Here is a 16490-nt window from a genome sequence, read left to right as displayed (position 1 = left end):
ATAATTCAGCCAGAAGGTAAGAGAAAGAACGACACGGTGAGACCAAGTTTCGGTGAACAAGGCCCGCACTTTATTTTCCAAAGTAGTTTTTATACCTTAAGTTATGCATAGAGGATAATGGGGGAAGGGGTAGAGTGTCTTGCAGCAAACCAGGCTTTCTTCCTGCAAACTTATCATATGCAAAAGCTTAGGTGATTTGCATCAACTTCTGGCCCAGAGGCCTGTTAACATTTTAAGACCTTTTCTTCAGAAAACTTATTTTTCTCTAAAGGTGATTGGTCAGGAGCCACCCTCCAAAAGCATTAGATAAAGTTGCATTCCTACAGAGCAAAGGTGTGGTGGGCTATAACAAGAAAAAGAATTAACTCAAGGGTCCCAGGTTACAAACATTAAAGCTACTACTTACACCAACTATATTAATCAATACACTGCCAGGGACACAGCAGGCAAGGGATATGGAAACTTAGCAGCAAACATTGGCCCAACAAGTGAAAATCCCTTCACCAATACAATTTCTAATCAATCTTTTAACTATTCAAAAGAATCTGTGTTTACACAGTTTAGAACATCTCCTGCCTCTCACAGTTGGGAGGCTCTGAACAATCACATGAGGCCAGAAAAACCTATTCAGGCAGGCTAGAGGATTTCCAAAGGAGTTTGTAGGTTAAACACTGTCACACCCAGGAATTATTAACTGGAGCTGTAAGCTAACTCTTTTTTCAGAGACAGGTAGTGGGGGACAGCCCCCCGTAAAGTCAGAGGTGTAGGTGAAAGCACAAAGCAGAAAGTAGGCAGACTCTGGTTTGGGGGGTAGATTGCTCGAGAATTTCCAGGGAGACTCCTGAGGCTTGATCCCGCCTTTGCGTATGCCAAGCCTCCTTCCTCATGACCTTTGCCAGAGGCGGAGCTCGCTCCCCGCAGATTGCAGTGCGCCAGGCCTCCCTGTCCATCACCAACTCCCAGAGCTTGCTCAAATTCGTGTCTATTGAGTCGGTGATGCCATCCAACCATCTCATCCTCTGTCATCCCCTTCTCCTCCTGCCTTCAATCTTTCCCAGCATCAGGGTCTTTTCAAATGAGTCAGGTAGGAATAGTTAACATTTTGTTAATCACTATAATTTTCAAGATTGGCAGGCAGAAAATCCCAGTGGAACCAAGTGAATTAGCCAGGGCCATCTCCTGAGTCTGTGACCAGGGTAAGACAATATTTTGTTTCCACAAAGCCAATCTACTAATTAACCTTTGGGAAGTAAGCCTTCCTGAAACACTTGTAAGCAAAAGAATTGTTTCTTCTAATGCCTCAGAAATCCAAATATCAGGAAACATAAGTATTCATTAAAAGATTCACTGTATAAAGTAATCAAAATGAAGAATAAATGTTTTTTGTCCTGAGTATATGGGATTCCCAGGTGGCACAGTAGTAAAAAATCCGCCTGCCAAGTCAGGAGGTACAAGAGACACGGGTTTGCTCCCTGAGTCAGGAAGATCCCCTGGAGAAGGAAATGGCAACTCACTCCAGTATTCTTGCCTGGGAAATCCCATGGACTGAAGATCCCAGCCACGAGGTCAAAAAGAGTCAGACACCCAACTCAGCAACTGAGCACACACACATGTGTATACTAAAATGTAATTTAATATTTAATAAAATCAACACTGCAACAGGCACCACTAAAACACAAAGTTTTCAATTAAAAAATTGCTGTAATTAAACTTTTAAAAATATAGGTGTACATTTTACCCTTTCACAACTGAAATAGCATTGTACCCATTAAAAGTCATATTTTATTCTGAGTGCATCCAGAAAAAAAATAAATATATTTATCACAAACCCTTATATACCTCTAACTTTTCTTAAAAGTCATATTTTATTCTGAGTGCATCCAGAAAAAAAATAACAGATATATTTATCACAAACCCTCATATACCTCTAACTTTTCTTTAAATTGAGGACTATTTCAAAACTGTTTTCATAGGCCTCAGTAACCTGTGTGTTCATTAGTAAAAGATATTCTTATATGTTTATTTTGGGTCAGATTATGTCAATTGGTAACAAAAGGCCTGAAATAGGGAGACATATTTCCATAGAAGAGACATAGTGGTGATATTCTTACTTATGAATATGAATGAACAGATTTATGTTATTGTCAAGGAAAATGTAAATTTACCATGGAACTTTTTTTAAATTAGGAAACTTACTCCTTTAATTCAGTCTTTAAATAAATTTAATGTGCTGAATTTCTGGACCCAAGTGCTACTTTCAATTTATGATGAAAAGCATTTACCCGTTCTTTCTGAACCGGCCAATTCAAGATGCAATGAGATTTAAACATCCCTCTTCGCAAACAGAGTGCATGGTTCAGTTTATAATCCGGAATCTCCTCAAGAAAGATCAATATAATGGAATCCAGATTTTGTTCAATAGCTTGCTGAACTGCATGGTGAACCTTGAATCTAAGTTAAAAACATTATTAAGTCATACATCAATACACAGTTTTTAACAGCCCAACGCTCTAAAATCTAACATTCTCCTTGTAATTAACTTTAGTCTTGTCACTAAAACCCAGGTTATGTTTCTTCTTAATTTTATTTTTAAAATACTTTGAGTTGTGAGTAATAACGTTGCTGCTGCTGCTAAGTTGCTTCAGTCGTGTCCAACTCTGTGCGACCCCATAGACGGTAGCCCACCAGGCTCCCCCGTCCCTGGGATTCTCCAGGCAAGAACACTGGAGTGGGTTGCCATTTCCTTCTTCAATGTATGAAAGTGGGAAGTGAAAGTGAAGTCGCTCAGTCATGTCCGACTCTTAGCGACCCCATGGACTGCAGCCCACCAGGCTCCTCTGTCCATGGGATTTTCCAGGCAAGAGTACTGGAGTGGGGTGCCATTGCCTTCTCCGGAGTAATAATGTTAGTAATATTTAAAAGCTCAATTCAGGGGCTTTCCTGGTGGTTCAGGGACTTCCTTAAGGACTCAGCCGCCTGTAATATGGGACGGGCAGTTTGATCCCTGGGTTGGGAAAATCCCCTGGAGAAGGGAATGGCTACCCACTCCAGAATTCTTGCCTGGAGAATTCCATGGACTGTAGAGTCCATGGGGTCGCAAATGGTCGGATAGGACTGAGCGACTTTCACTTTCCTTCTGGTAGTTCAGAGGCTTCCCTGGCGGCTCAGTGGTAAAGACTCCATCTGCCAGTGCAGTGGACATGGGTTTGATCCCTGGTGGGGGAACTAAAGAGTCGGACATGCCTGAAGTGACTGAGCAAGCATGCACGGGGGAGCTAGGATCCCACTTGCTGCAGAGAAACTAGGCCCACATGCCACCAATTGCTGAGCCCATGGGCCACCTAGAGAGCCCATGCACCCCTTTAATGCATGAACAGTCCCGACTGCCGCAACTAAAACTGGACACAGCCAAATCAATAAAATAAAATTAAAACAAAATAAAAGCTCAGTTTAAAGATAAGAATACATTTCAAATGTCATAGTGTTCACCTACCTTTTGCATAGTGGATCTTTCAATAGATTCTGTGTTACAACGAAAATAATTTTTCTGCTCCTTCTGATGCTGTTCACAATTGCTTCAAGTTCAAGGACACCTGCCTCAAAGTCCCTTTCTTCCAGACAAAATCTGAGAGTATGATCTTCTTCCTCCATTGGGGAGAAGTGCTTCCAGACCCAATCCCTATCTTTATAGGCATGAATTATATATGCTGCATATTCAAACTGCTCTGCTCTGTCTATTTCTTTGAAACCGAGAACTCGATGCACTGAAACATTCCAATAAAAAGATATCCTCCAGCCTTCAAAATGGATGAGCAGTACAATAAAGATAAAAATCAAAAGGATATTGATGTTAATCATGAAAAGGAGTTCAAATGGGGCGCTGTCTTTGCAGGGTGATACATCGAAAAGCATCACTGGGTAACCATGGTATTGGGGCGGAGTGTTGCAGAGGTAATGGTTCGACAGTTCAGAGATGTTGGTGTGGGTACTATTAATCCAATTAACAAACCAGGCAATGCTTTCACAGGTACAATCAAATGGATTAAAACGCATATCTAAATAACTCAGGTTCCTGAACGCTGGCCCAAAAACAGTCTTTTGAACAGATGTTATGAGGTTCTTCTGAAGGCTTAATGACTTCAGTGACACTTGATTATCAAAGACAGATTGTGGAAGGATATTTAAATTATTCATTCCTAAATCAATACTCTTCAATTCACGTAAGTCCTTGAAGGCTTCCACTGGGATCTCATCAAAGCCATTAGACCCTAAGTTAAGGATGTGGAGGTGAAAAAGGCCCTTCAGAAACTGAACAGGGCCGCCAGGGTTGGCATGCTTCCAGAGCCGAGCTAAGTTGTTATGCTGCAAGTCCAGAATTTCTAGTTTCTCAAGACCCTTCAGCAACTCGTCATTTATGTTGGCTATGTTGTTGTTGCTTAGATCCAGAATGACCAGGTTCAGAAGCGGGCGAAAAGGCGAAGGGGAGCAGTCCACATTTTTCAGGGCCACCCTTCGGAGCATCAGTCTTTGAAGGCTTGGAACTGAGGTGAAAGAGTTGGTGGTCAGCTCTAGGTATTTGTTGTAGGAAAGGTAGATTTCGACAATATTGTCTAGGCCTCTCCATTCCTGGCCTGTGAGTTCTTGCCCAATCTCATTAAGGCCGAGGTCAAGGACCTCCAGGTGCCCCAACCAAGAAAAAGCACCACTCTGAATTTTTGAGATTTTATTTTTGGTTAGGTTGAGTAGGAGCAGAGGACAACCAGCGAGCGATAGAAATGTCTCATTTGTTAAAGTCCGCAAACTTGAGAAGGAGTTGGAGAGACTTAAAAATTTCAGCCTCACCAATCCCGTGAAAGTATTTCTTTTTATGCCTGGAAAGTTGTTATCGTCCATGTTGAGGTACTCCAAACATTTTAGCCACTGAAAGGAAAAATCGTCAATCTTGGGGAGCGAAGTCAGTGAAATGCTTTGTCTAGTAAAAGACCGTCTCAAGTCCAGGCGTCTCAAGTTGGAAAGCCCATAAAAAGAGCGAGAAGACAAATGCTCTATGTTATTATACTCCAGAGAGAGGTATTCGAGATGTGGAAGCCAGGCAAAGGAGTCATTACCCATCACACGTAAGGAGTTACGGGAAAGGTCCAGCGTGGTGAGATTCGTCTGCTTCAGTCCATCGAAGGTCGTGTGGCTGATTGTGTCCAGCTGGTTGCTGCTCAGGGACAGATTCTCAATGCTTGTGTTTGACAGTTCCAAGCAGAGCTTCTCTGTGAGACTGGGGCTCAGCTTGGCATTGTTCAGAGAGAGGCCAGATAATTTTCCAATGGCATGAAAACACCCGGGAGAGAACTAAGAGTGGGATGGAAGAAGAGGTTAATATTGAAAACACAGCAGTCTGTATGACCTTTGGAAAACAGGCACAGTTCTTTACTCAATTTCCTTTCCTCTCTCACCACCTCCTCCGGGTTTTCACTCCATCCCTCTCTCTCCCAGCTCCTTCCTCTGTGCCTGGGTCACCCGCCTCCTGCTCCAGCCTGTACTTCCATGGTCACTGGCCACTACTCAGCACCCACATCTTGGCCTCCCTGCCACTTCTTCAGAGGGTCTTCCCTGATCTCCCAGACTAGGTTAAGTGGCATCCCTGGTGGTTCAGACAGTAAAGAATCTGCCTGCAATGCGAGAGACCTGGGTTTGATCCCTGGGTGGGCAAGATCCCCTGGAGAAGAGAATGGCAACCCACTCCAGTATTCCTGGAGAATCCCATGGACAGAGGAGCCTGGTGGGCTACAGTCCAAGGGGTTACAAATAGTTGGACACGACTGAGTGGCTAACACACACACTTAGCCCTTTTATTTCACCACACTGAGTATAACTGTAATTAGTAAACTCTTTGCAAAGTAAGCTCTGGGGCAGATGCTGTTTCTGTCTTGGTGATCACTGCTCTCAGTGAACACCCCGGAATGAATGAGCGGACTTTATTACCATCCATTGACCGAAGTGTTCACTGACAGGCACTTTCCCTTCTGTGACTCTGAGCTCCAGTGACACTCTCTGTTTTTCCAACAAGTTTTCTCCTGACTATTTCATTATTCTGTTTCCATCTGCCTTCTGCTCTGCCCCCCAGTCCCTCACCGGAAGCCTTGGCTGCCCTGGGACTCAGTGCTGAAACAAGAGGGCAGAAGGCAGGAGAGAAGGAATCCAGAGAGGATAGATCAAGTCTACCGGGAGAGCAAAGAGGCTCTGGTTTCTAGCGTCACTTCTGTGACCTTAGGGCTAATGGAAGAAATAACAAAGACATGGAAGAAAGTGTGCTTTATCATAAGTGAGTCAAAATACAAAACAGGAAAATGATTAGATTCAGTTTAGTCGCTCAGTCGTGTCCGACTCGTTTCGACCCAATGAACCGCAGCACACCAGGCCTCCCTGTCCATCACCAACTGCTGGAGTCCACCCAAACCCATGTCCATTGAGTCGGTGATGCCATCCAACCATCTCATCCTCTGTCACTCCCCTCTCCTCCTGCCCTCAATCTTTCCCAGCATCAGGGTCTTTAATTAATTAAGGGTCAGATTAATTAAGGTAAATCTATATGATAGGGTTATTTTTCTGTCACTAAAATGAAAATTTTGAATAAATCTTAATGACATGGAGGATACTCATGACATGATATTAATTTTAAAAGGCAGGATGCACCATCATCCTCAGAGAAGCAATACAGCACAGCTGGGAAGAGTACATGCCCTAGTCTAACACTTGCAGAAACTCAGCTCTGTTACCAGTCCATCACCTGAGATTCTGGGTAAGTTCCTTAACTTTTCCTCATCTCAATTTACTCTTTTTTTTTTTTTAAGTTATTTATTTATTTGGCTGTGCCAGGACTTAGTTGTGGCATGCAAACTCTTGGTTGCATCACGTGGAATCTAGTTCCTTGACCAAAGATTGAATCTGGGCCCCTTGCACTGAGAGTGTTGCGTCTTAGCCACTAGATCGCCAGGGGAAGTCCCTCAATTTACTCCTGTGTAAAACCACAATAAGCATAAGTTAGTTACAGAACTGTAGAAAATTAGGCTGTATTCCTTTGCTAATCACCTGAAACTATCACAACATTGTTAATCGGCTATATCCCAATACAAAATAAAGTTAATAAAAAAAGAACTTGTCACAATGCCTGACACATAAGTACTGTATGAATTTCAGTTGCTCTGTTGTTATTTCTTTTATTACATGGAGAAAAGCTGGATACAAACATATCCAAATTCTAACACTGGTTGCCTTGGATCGTGGGGATTTGGATGATTTTTTTCCCTCATTACTTAACATCTTTTACATTTATTTATTTACATATTTCTACAATAAATGTTCTAAACAAAAAAATGCTGTTCAAAACGAACACAAATAGCTTGAGTAAGATATTTAATTATTATCTCAGGATAATTTCATTCACAGTCTCTTTTTTTATCTGAAAAATCAACATAGCTTTAAAAAAATTTGATTTTGCTTAGAATTCCCGATACTCTTCTTCTTGGTTTGTAAAGGAATAAAATATACACATACCTGTATGCAAAAATCATTAGCAAATTGATGGTCATAGACCCCCCAAAAAAGGTTAGGTTTACTCCGTTATAGGAAGATGTTTGTAAAAATATAATGCAAGGTATCATTTATCGAGAACTTCCTACATGCCAGAAACTGCTAAATTCTTCCCCACACAGCCCTATGGGGAAGTGTAATTACTATATCCATTTTAGATTTAGGGAACTGAAGTAGACGGAACTTGAATCATTTGCCCAATTACATAATTGTTAACAGATAAAGCCCAGACAGGGAGTCAGCTAACCCAACTCTAAAGTCTGTGCTCTTAACCATCATACTATTATTAACTTTTCCAGGACTTCTGTACAATAGGTAGCATTATTTCCACTTTATAGGCAAGGAAATTAGACCGAGAAAAGTATGTAAGTTCCCCAAGGCCAAAGTTCTGGTCTGTAGTGGACCCTCCACTTCTTTTTGACAGCACAGCCCCAGATTCTGGATTCTAATAGCCACCAAACTCACTTTCTTGTGAGGCTGATGGCAATGGCCCAAAGCAGTATGTGTGAAGGATTTCTGGAAAACATGACAAAGGTTATCATCCCTTCCTCATCTCTAGCTTTAGATTCTCATCCATATGAAACAATTAGGGTGTGCCCACACTGAAAAGTACAAAGGAATTTTTACCTTACCTCTTTGATTTGATTTGATGACAACTCTAATCTTTTTAAAGAAGAATTGCCAAGGAAATCAAATTCTTCTGGTGTTAGTGAAGAAATTTTATTATTTGATAATAGAAGCTCTTGGAGGTTCTCCAGTTGGAGCTGAGTTCCTAATTTAGTAGATGATAAGCCATTATGAGAGAGGTCTAATTTGATTAAATTCTGAGGAGGAAAAAAAATATGTATGTAAGTTATAGTCTTGGCATCAAAAATGGTTCTTCTAAATGTACATGCATCTTAGAAATAACTGGACAGCAAAATAGCACATCTCAATTATTCTCTAGAAAACTGTAGGAGTAGTAAGAAATCCTGATTGTTACTGAAAACACCATTGCTACAAAGATGAATTTCTTAATTCAAAGAATTTACTTCTCTTCCAAAATATAAGGACAAGTTTTATTTGTCATGATGTAAAGAATATTCATAATAAGCATTTTACTTATTTATAATAAGCTTTCATTTATGATGTAGGAAATATTCATGTCGCTTATCAAATAAATAGTCATGCATTAGTCTTGAATCTAAACAACAGAAAAAAAGTTGAAGAAACAGCATCTTAAGAGGCATGAAGAGAATGTTACTGGCCACGAAATTTTAAAAGGATTTTTATATTGAGAAATATTGGTGGTTGTGTAAATTTTGCATCCTGACTAGTACAGAATACTAATTTTTATTTGTTTTGTCTGTGCTTTGGGATGTTTTACCATTTCGTGCTACTTTTGAATATGTAAACTTCCACTCAGGTAAAACATAAGGAAAAGCTGATACATGTTAGGGCAAAGTCTTATGTAATGTCTATTAATAGCATAAGCCTTCAATTTATGTTTTAAAAATAAAAATAACATCTTGCAAGCAATTAACCAGATTTTGAGGTCTTTGAGTCCAAAGACATTTCTTCCACATCAACATCAGGCATGACAAGAAAGCATTTCAAGTCTCCAGCTATCCAATGAATCATTTTATAAATATGTCTAAGCGTATTAAATGTGTTCATTATTCTTGGTATCTAAGGCCAAGGGATGCTCAGTTTTTTTGTTAGCCCACAAAATGAAGAAAACAAAGAGTTCTGAAAATAACCTTGATATAAAAAAGCACTTAATAATTGCCTCAGATTTAGCATACATTTTGCATGGATTTACAATTCAAGCAAAGTGCTGACAAGAAAAAGGTGGTAGGCATTGGATAAGCAATACTGTAGAAGATTTCATAAATCAAAAGGAGATACTTTTTAGTTGAACAATTTGCTTTATAATGGGTCAATTTGTTAACTTTATTTAAATCAGATTTTGGACTCGACACTTTTTCATCCCTGCAGATGCTAAATCAGCAGTACTGAGAGTTTATTTGCCTTTCATCATGGGATATTCTGATTCGTCTCCACATCTTATATCTAAGTTCTGTTTCAAGTGGAAGGATGCAAGAGAGGAGAGTTCTTTATAATTAAGATTGAAACTGACTTAAGACAGTATTTGCTCTTTTGAAAATATTTCCAATCATAATGGCCATATTTGAGTGTGGGGTACCCCTCTTCCCATTTATGTAGATCAGACTTCTCATTCTTCACCTCGATAGCTACAAAGTCTAATGATGCATAAACGACTTGAAAACAATATTTGATAATATATTTTTCATTTCTTACATGAAAATGTTCATTTCCTTCTTACCTTCAGGTTTTTAAAGGGATCGTTTTTAATTTTTTGGATTGAGTTGGACATTAGATGGAGTTCAGTCAAATTCATGCAGAAGATAAAGGTTTTATCAGAAAGCTGAGATATCTCATTGTGTTGGAGGTTCAAAATTTCCAACCAAGGGAGACTTTGACACAGTTCTGGCTCCAGCTTTGAGATGGAGTTAAATCCCCCATCCAAGATAGTAAGTTGGCTGTATCTCGTAAAATTGGCAGGTGGCAATCTTCTGAGTTGATTATGGGTGAGATTCAACACAGTTATGTTTGTTGGGAGGTCATCAGGTATTTGCGTCAACTTCAGATGACTGCAATCAGCTACTTCATGTCTAACAGTACATTTGTGGGCAGAAGATGTACACAGTATCCAACAGGTCAACAGTCCCGAAAAGAAGTGGATATGATAAGGCAAAGGTCTGCTCATGCTTTTGCCTTATAAAGAAAAGCATAGACATAATGGACAGCATTAATAACATACGCTTTCATATTCATTGGTTTATTCCTTGTAATAATATGCAGCCAAACGTGACTATGTGTCCTCTTGATACTCATAACATTTATGATAAACAAGTATGTTTTATACAAATAATACATCAAGTGGACTGAATCAGCACAAAAAACTCACAAATGGAACCCACAAACTCTCCCCTTCCCTGGTGACTCAGTGGTGAAGAACCTGCCTCCAATATGAGAGACCTGGGTTTGATACCTCGGTCAGGAAGATCTCCTGGAGGAGGGCATGGTAACCCACTCCAGTATTCTTGCCTGGAGAATCCCCATGGACAGAGGAGCCTGGCAGGATACAGTCCATGGGGTCACAAGGAGTCAGACACAGCTGAGTGACTAAGCGAAGCACACGGCACAGTTGCAAACTTCCAAGGTGAACCTCTTAACAGCTTCTACTTTTAATTCTCATGGTCACTTACACAAACCTGAATGATATCCTTATGTTTCCATTTCTTTATTTCCAGACGTTAAGTAGTTTCTTCCCACACCCCCAAAAATAGGGAACTTAATTATATTCTTTCCTCATCCTCTTCACATTTCTCATTAGTTATTTTTTATTTCATTTAATCTATTGTTACATTTCTCATTTTAAAACCTATTCCTAAAACTCTTCTCCTAGTACCATAAGGGTAGGACCTCTATTTACCAGTTCATAGGCACAGTCCCTGGAGAAGGCAATGGCACCCCACTCCAGCACTCTTGCCTGGAAAATCCCATGGACGGAGGAGGCTGGTAGGCTGCAGTCCATGGGGTAGCTAAGAGTTAGACAAGACTCAGCGACTTCACTTTCACTTTTCACTTTCATGCATTGGAGAAGGAAATGGCGACCCACTCCAGTGTTCTTGCCTGGAGAATCTCGGGGATGGGGGAGCCTGGTGGGCTGCCGTCTATGGGGTCACTCAGAGTCGGACACGACTGAAGCGACTTAGCAGCAGCAGCAGCAGGCACAGTCCCTGAAATACACTCCCCTCCTTGTCTAGGTGACATTTACTGCTTCCAGAAGGGCAACAGCTAGAGATCAGAATTACTGAGAAGGATTAAGCCATTTATAAAACATGTAAGGACTGAAAAACATTCCCAGATCTGGAGATAACACTTCATCTGCTAGAAAAGACTCTCCAAATGCCAGGCAGGGTGAGTGAAAAAGGAAAAATACACATACTCTTATGAAACTTCAGAATTGTGATCACTCACCAAAAACATCCTAAAACTCTCTAAGGAGAACATATATGATCCATTACTTCCACAGGAAAGAGATCCTGATGGCTACAAAGCTTTTCACCAGCAACATAAGTCACTAGAAAACAATAGTGATAAGCTTTCAAAACATTCATGGGGAATAATTTTGAACCTCAAATTTCATGTCAGGCTGAACAATTAAAGATAAGGGGAAAAAGCATTTTGAGATATGCACAGACTCCATAAGTTTATAACTAAGCAACCTACATAAAGGACTTTAATTCTAGAATGTACTTCGGTAAAACAAACAAAAACACAGCGAGAGAATGAGATGAGAGTGAAGAGCTGATGTTTCATGAGATGTAATAGATACAAAGAAAGGCTGAAAGAGATGAAAAGTAGATTCACTGAGCCTTGCAATTTTGGAAAACCTAGGATTATACATTTCTTTTTCCAAGTGAAAGACAATAATGTTTGGGACATGGCGTCTGGAGCCAGGCTGCTTAATCCTTATTTATAGTTTGGCTTGTACAGTTTGGTTTGTAAATTCACAACATTTTCCCCTAAATTTACACAGACACACACTAACATGTAATCCTACTTGAAAATTTGGAGCCAACTTCCCCAAACCAGTACTGCCCGAGGCTGATCAACCCACATTTACTCATTTCTGACCTTTCTACACGTCTGGACATTGTTCCATGTCTCACCTTCTTCCGTTTTCCTTTTTAGGCCGAAGAAAGCTGTTTACTCACTCCTAGGAAAGCCTGAATGTTTTCTCATAGTCAGATTCACTATTGAATGTCAGCCCCTATCTCCTCTCCAGCCAACAAAACTGAGAAAAGGAGGTAAGTTCTTTAAAGCTCAGAAGGCTTTGTATCTTTAAGAAAAGATATGATTTTTTGTTTGTTTTAAGAAGGCGGGTGCAAAATGATTTCTATCACTTCCTCAGTGTGCTTTCCCACTACAGAACATCACAAAGAAAAAGAATACCACACAAAATGTTTCATCACGTTAATTAGAAATTGCTGCTGTCACTTGTTCTCTGTATTACCATACGCTTCTCCCCACTCCTTCACCCTCTCCCCTTTCCTCTGTTCTCCTTGTTGAATGATTCTGACTCCACTTCAAGCACCAGATCAAATAAAGACCAAAGAATGTTCAAACCAATGTAATTCTAGCTTTACCCAACATGAGAGCTCCTATCCCAGTAAGAATGTAAAAAATGTACCTTCACTTACTATGACGACAGCTGACCGTTCCTTTTTTCATTAGTCCAAATCCAGTTCGTTTTCATCTGGGGAATGTGCTGCAGTTTTGAAAGTGAAACTAAAGTTAAAAAAAAAAAAAAAAAAGCTTTTCTACTTGGTACATTCAAAAGAAAAACATCACAGTCTCAGAAGTGTTTTCTATTGCTTCTTAAAAATGTCTTCTTTTTCCTTTTCCATGTACAGTCCCTTCGGTTTTATTAAAAGGGTCACAGACACAATGACAGAGAATGTTGAAAGAATTAAGACTTCACCCTTTGATATGAGCAGAGCTAATACTCTAGAGGTTGATGAATATCTAACTGAGAGTGAATTCCTCTTTTTTTTTTTTTTTCCAAACTGAAGTCTGATGCATGGCTGTCAGAAATCTAGTAGAATGTGATTAGAGGAACAGAAAAAACCCTCAGTCCCTAATTAAAGCTAAGTACTTTCACTTCTCTTATCTCACTTTATCTTTTCAGCAACCTTGGAAGGCAAATAATGTAGAAATTAACCTTTTGATGAAAGAGACCAAGTTTCACAGTAGAGGAAAACCTGGCTTTGGCAAAGCCACGAGCCAGTCCTAACTCATTCTGTTCCACTTTACATGGTCAGACTCTGTTAGGGAACAAATAGACACATCCAAAGAAAATTCAGATTCGCTATTTAGTTATCAATTAGCTTTACTGATTTCAACTAGTGTAAGGAATATGCTTGTCAAAAAAATGAACACATCTTTTTCATTGTTAATGTAACATGATACGATTAATTTTTTTTTAAGTACTCAATTTTTTTTTAGAGTTGGGAGGTAAGTTTGCTTGGGGGTAAAATGAGAAATGCAGCCCGGGAGATAGCATTTTAGATAGCTCTGAGAAACTATTCAGAGGAGGCAAGAGGAGGAACTAGGATATATGGGAGTTTTCTAACCAAGTGCAGGTAGTCAGGAGTATCAATTCAATCACTAATTAAAGAAACCACCATTAATTAAAGAAACCAGACTTCCTGGTTTCTCAGGACTTCCCTGGTGGCTCAGATGGTAAAGAATCCACTTGCAATGCAGGAGACCCCTGGGTTGGGAAGATCCCCTGGAGAAGGGAATGGCAACCCACTCCAGTATTCCTGCCTGGAGAACTCCGTGGGAGAGGAGCCTGGTGGGCTACAGTCCATGGGGTCACAAAGAGTCAGACAGGACTGAGTGTCTAACACTTTTCAAGGAATTTAGCACCTTTTTATGTATAGGAAGATGCAAGGGTCTGGTTCCACTGAAATCATTCCTTTGATGTACACCTTAGGTATCTGGGGCCAGAATCCTATGTTTTCACATCTTGAGTTTCCTCAGGGCTCACCATGGGGAGTGGCTACAGTCTGATGGCTGCTAAATGGCAGGTATTCTTTCCTTCCTGAGTTCCTTCAGGGCTGAACAGCTCAGGTTGGAGGGCTGCAATCGCTGATAACTATGACATCCTTGTTTACTGATATGGCAGGAAATTTTCCATTTCTCACTATCATGTTATGTAGTAAAATATAACAATCGGCAGGAACTGTAGAGATCACTGAATCCAGCTTCTTTGTTTGAGAAAGAAGGAAAATGAAACACAGCGAGAAGAGGGCTTTGCCTGAAGACATACTGCAAGCTGCTGCAATGCTTTATACAAACAAGGGAAGAAAAGAGCCTGGAACAGGTGAAACCTGTCACTAGCTTGACTTGACTGCAGAAATGAGAGCAAGAAATACATTTGTTTCAGATGCAAAATGCCCTTTCCTGGGCCCCAGCTTTGGGCTTACCACCTTGTGGCTACATTTTTCTGAGCCTCTGTTGTCACATCTATGCTATAAGCATAAGCAGGTAGCTGTCCTGAGTAAACGATTTATCCACTACATCTACGCATTGGGATGTGCAATAAAACATTCCCAGTATCCAGAAGGCTTCTCCTCTGTGAGCCCCCAAAGGCAGGGCAGGATGTACTTGTGTGTGACTCTCCGGTCACTCTTCCATGGTAGGTTAACACTGCTGGCTCCAACGGACCAGGCTGCCCTTCAGTATTCAGACCCTTGAGTGGTCTCCACATTGACCCTGGATTTGACCACATGACTAGCTTTGGCCAACGGGATATTAGTAAGCAGGCAGCTAGCCAAGGCTGGATAAGCATTGACATGTCAGGACTTTCCCGCTTCCTTTCAGAACCCAGTGGCCATGTGGCGAGAAGCCCAGCCTAGCCTTGTGCAAGGCAACAGGGAGGAGAACCAAGGGTCTGGCCGGTATCTCCAACGGAGCAGCCAGAAGATGGCCACTGAGTATGCCACATTGGGACCGGGTCTTCCAATCCCAGTTGAGTCACTCCAGCTGATGCCCCAGTGAGCAGAGACGAGTTGTGCCCACAAGTCCTGCCCCAACAATTCCAGAAGAACAAACATAAATAACGTGATGTACTAAATCAAAAAATTTTGGAGTGATGTGTTAGACATCATTACATAAAATTCATTTCTTCCATAATCCAACACACCCATCTCTTATGCCTTATAACTTCTTGTACATATCAGGCTTTCCATAATGTTGGCTGAACTAATGAATGACTCCCCAAAATAATTTTTATGGTGATCTCATAATGCAATTATCAGTTTAGGCATAATACCAGTTCCCATTGAGATATGATTAGTCCTCAGTTCATGCTGGCTTCTAAAAACAACACAGGTTAGTTTCTCTCCAGTGTATGTTTCTTAATTATGCATTAACTTATTTATCTATTATGGCGGTAGGTGCTACAGTGAAAAACTTTATTTTCCCCTTTTTAAGGAATTAAAACTGTGATATATGTCCATACGTGGACTTGAAACAACCAAATCAAACAAAACAGAAACAGACTCACAGATACAGTGAACAAACTGGTGGTTACCAGAGTGGGTGGGCGGGAGAACAGATACAAACTTCCAGCTACAGAGTAAGTAAGTCACCAGTATGTAACGGATAGGGAATAGAGTCAATAATCTGAGAACAAGGTTGCATGGTGACAGATTATAACTTGACTTATTGTGATCAAAATGCATAAAGATACTGAATCACATGTTGTATACCTGAAATTAATATAGTATTGTATGTCAATGATGATTCCAAAACAAAAAACTTCCCATCAGTTTATTATGTGATCAGTATATTATGGACCTAGATAAACAGTTATATTTCCCTCAAAGCATCAGATGACAGTCAGTTTGAACTGTGCTCACTGGTCTCCTTTCACAACCACTGTTCAGAAAGGACATTAACTCTGCTCTGAGTTGTCTGAAATTCCAGAAGGCATTGCTTTTTCTTTGTGAACTCTTCCTCTAAAGTACAGGCACATGCGGCTTCCCTGGTGGGCCAGTGGTTAAGAGCCACCTTGCAATGCAGGGCACATGGGTTTAATCCCTGGTCCAGGAAGATCCCACATGCCATGGGGCGACTAAACCTGTGCACCACAACTCCTGAGTCTAGAGCCTGCGCTCCGCAACAGGAAAAGCCATCACAATGAGAAGCCCAAGCACTGCAACTGCAGAGTAGCCCTGACTCACTGCAACTAGAGAAAGCCTAGTGCACCAGTGAAGACCCTGTGCAGCCAAAAATAATAAAGCAAATAAAATAAATTTAAAAAA

The 16490-nt window shown here is 40.6% G+C and overlaps 1 protein-coding gene across 3 annotated transcripts; it reads right to left on the bottom strand.

Annotated features, from left to right (window-relative positions):
- Positions 1 to 1615: 1615 nt before the first annotated feature.
- Positions 1616 to 13191, bottom strand: TLR3 (toll-like receptor 3). 3 transcript variants are annotated; one of them, XM_010835804.1, is made up of 5 exons: positions 12848 to 13191; positions 9911 to 10362; positions 8217 to 8408; positions 3494 to 5343; positions 1616 to 2451 (listed from the first exon to the last, which is right to left on the bottom strand). In XM_010835804.1, exons 2-5 carry the CDS (start codon positions 10352 to 10354, stop codon positions 2223 to 2225), a joined length of 2715 nt encoding a protein of 904 aa, XP_010834106.1. In that variant the 5' UTR covers positions 10355 to 10362; positions 12848 to 13191; the 3' UTR covers positions 1616 to 2222. The 3 variants fall into 3 exon arrangements, with proteins under 3 accessions (XP_010834106.1, XP_010834105.1, XP_010834107.1); XM_010835803.1 differs by having other exon boundaries at positions 12858 to 13191; XM_010835805.1 differs by lacking the exon at positions 12848 to 13191 and adding an exon at positions 12292 to 12836.
- Positions 13192 to 16490: the final 3299 nt, after the last annotated feature.

This window comes from Bison bison, unplaced genomic scaffold (assembly GCF_000754665.1).
Source record: "Bison bison bison isolate TAMUID 2011002044 unplaced genomic scaffold, Bison_UMD1.0 scf7180017864050, whole genome shotgun sequence".
Classification (NCBI taxonomy): Eukaryota; Metazoa; Chordata; class Mammalia; order Artiodactyla; family Bovidae; genus Bison; species Bison bison.
This window is presented reverse-complemented; position numbering and strand designations above follow the sequence as displayed.

Coding starts and splice junctions, on each gene's coding strand:
- TLR3 (XM_010835803.1), bottom strand. CDS start 12,888: ATGAAAAAAGGAACGGTCAGCTGTCGTCATA. Junction 8,409..9,910: donor ATCCCTTTAAAAACCTGAAG/GTAAGAAGGAAA, acceptor TTTCCTCCTCAG/AATTTAATCAAATTAGACCT. Junction 5,344..8,216: donor CATCAAATCAAATCAAAGAG/GTAAGGTAAAAA, acceptor TCCCACTCTTAG/TTCTCTCCCGGGTGTTTTCA.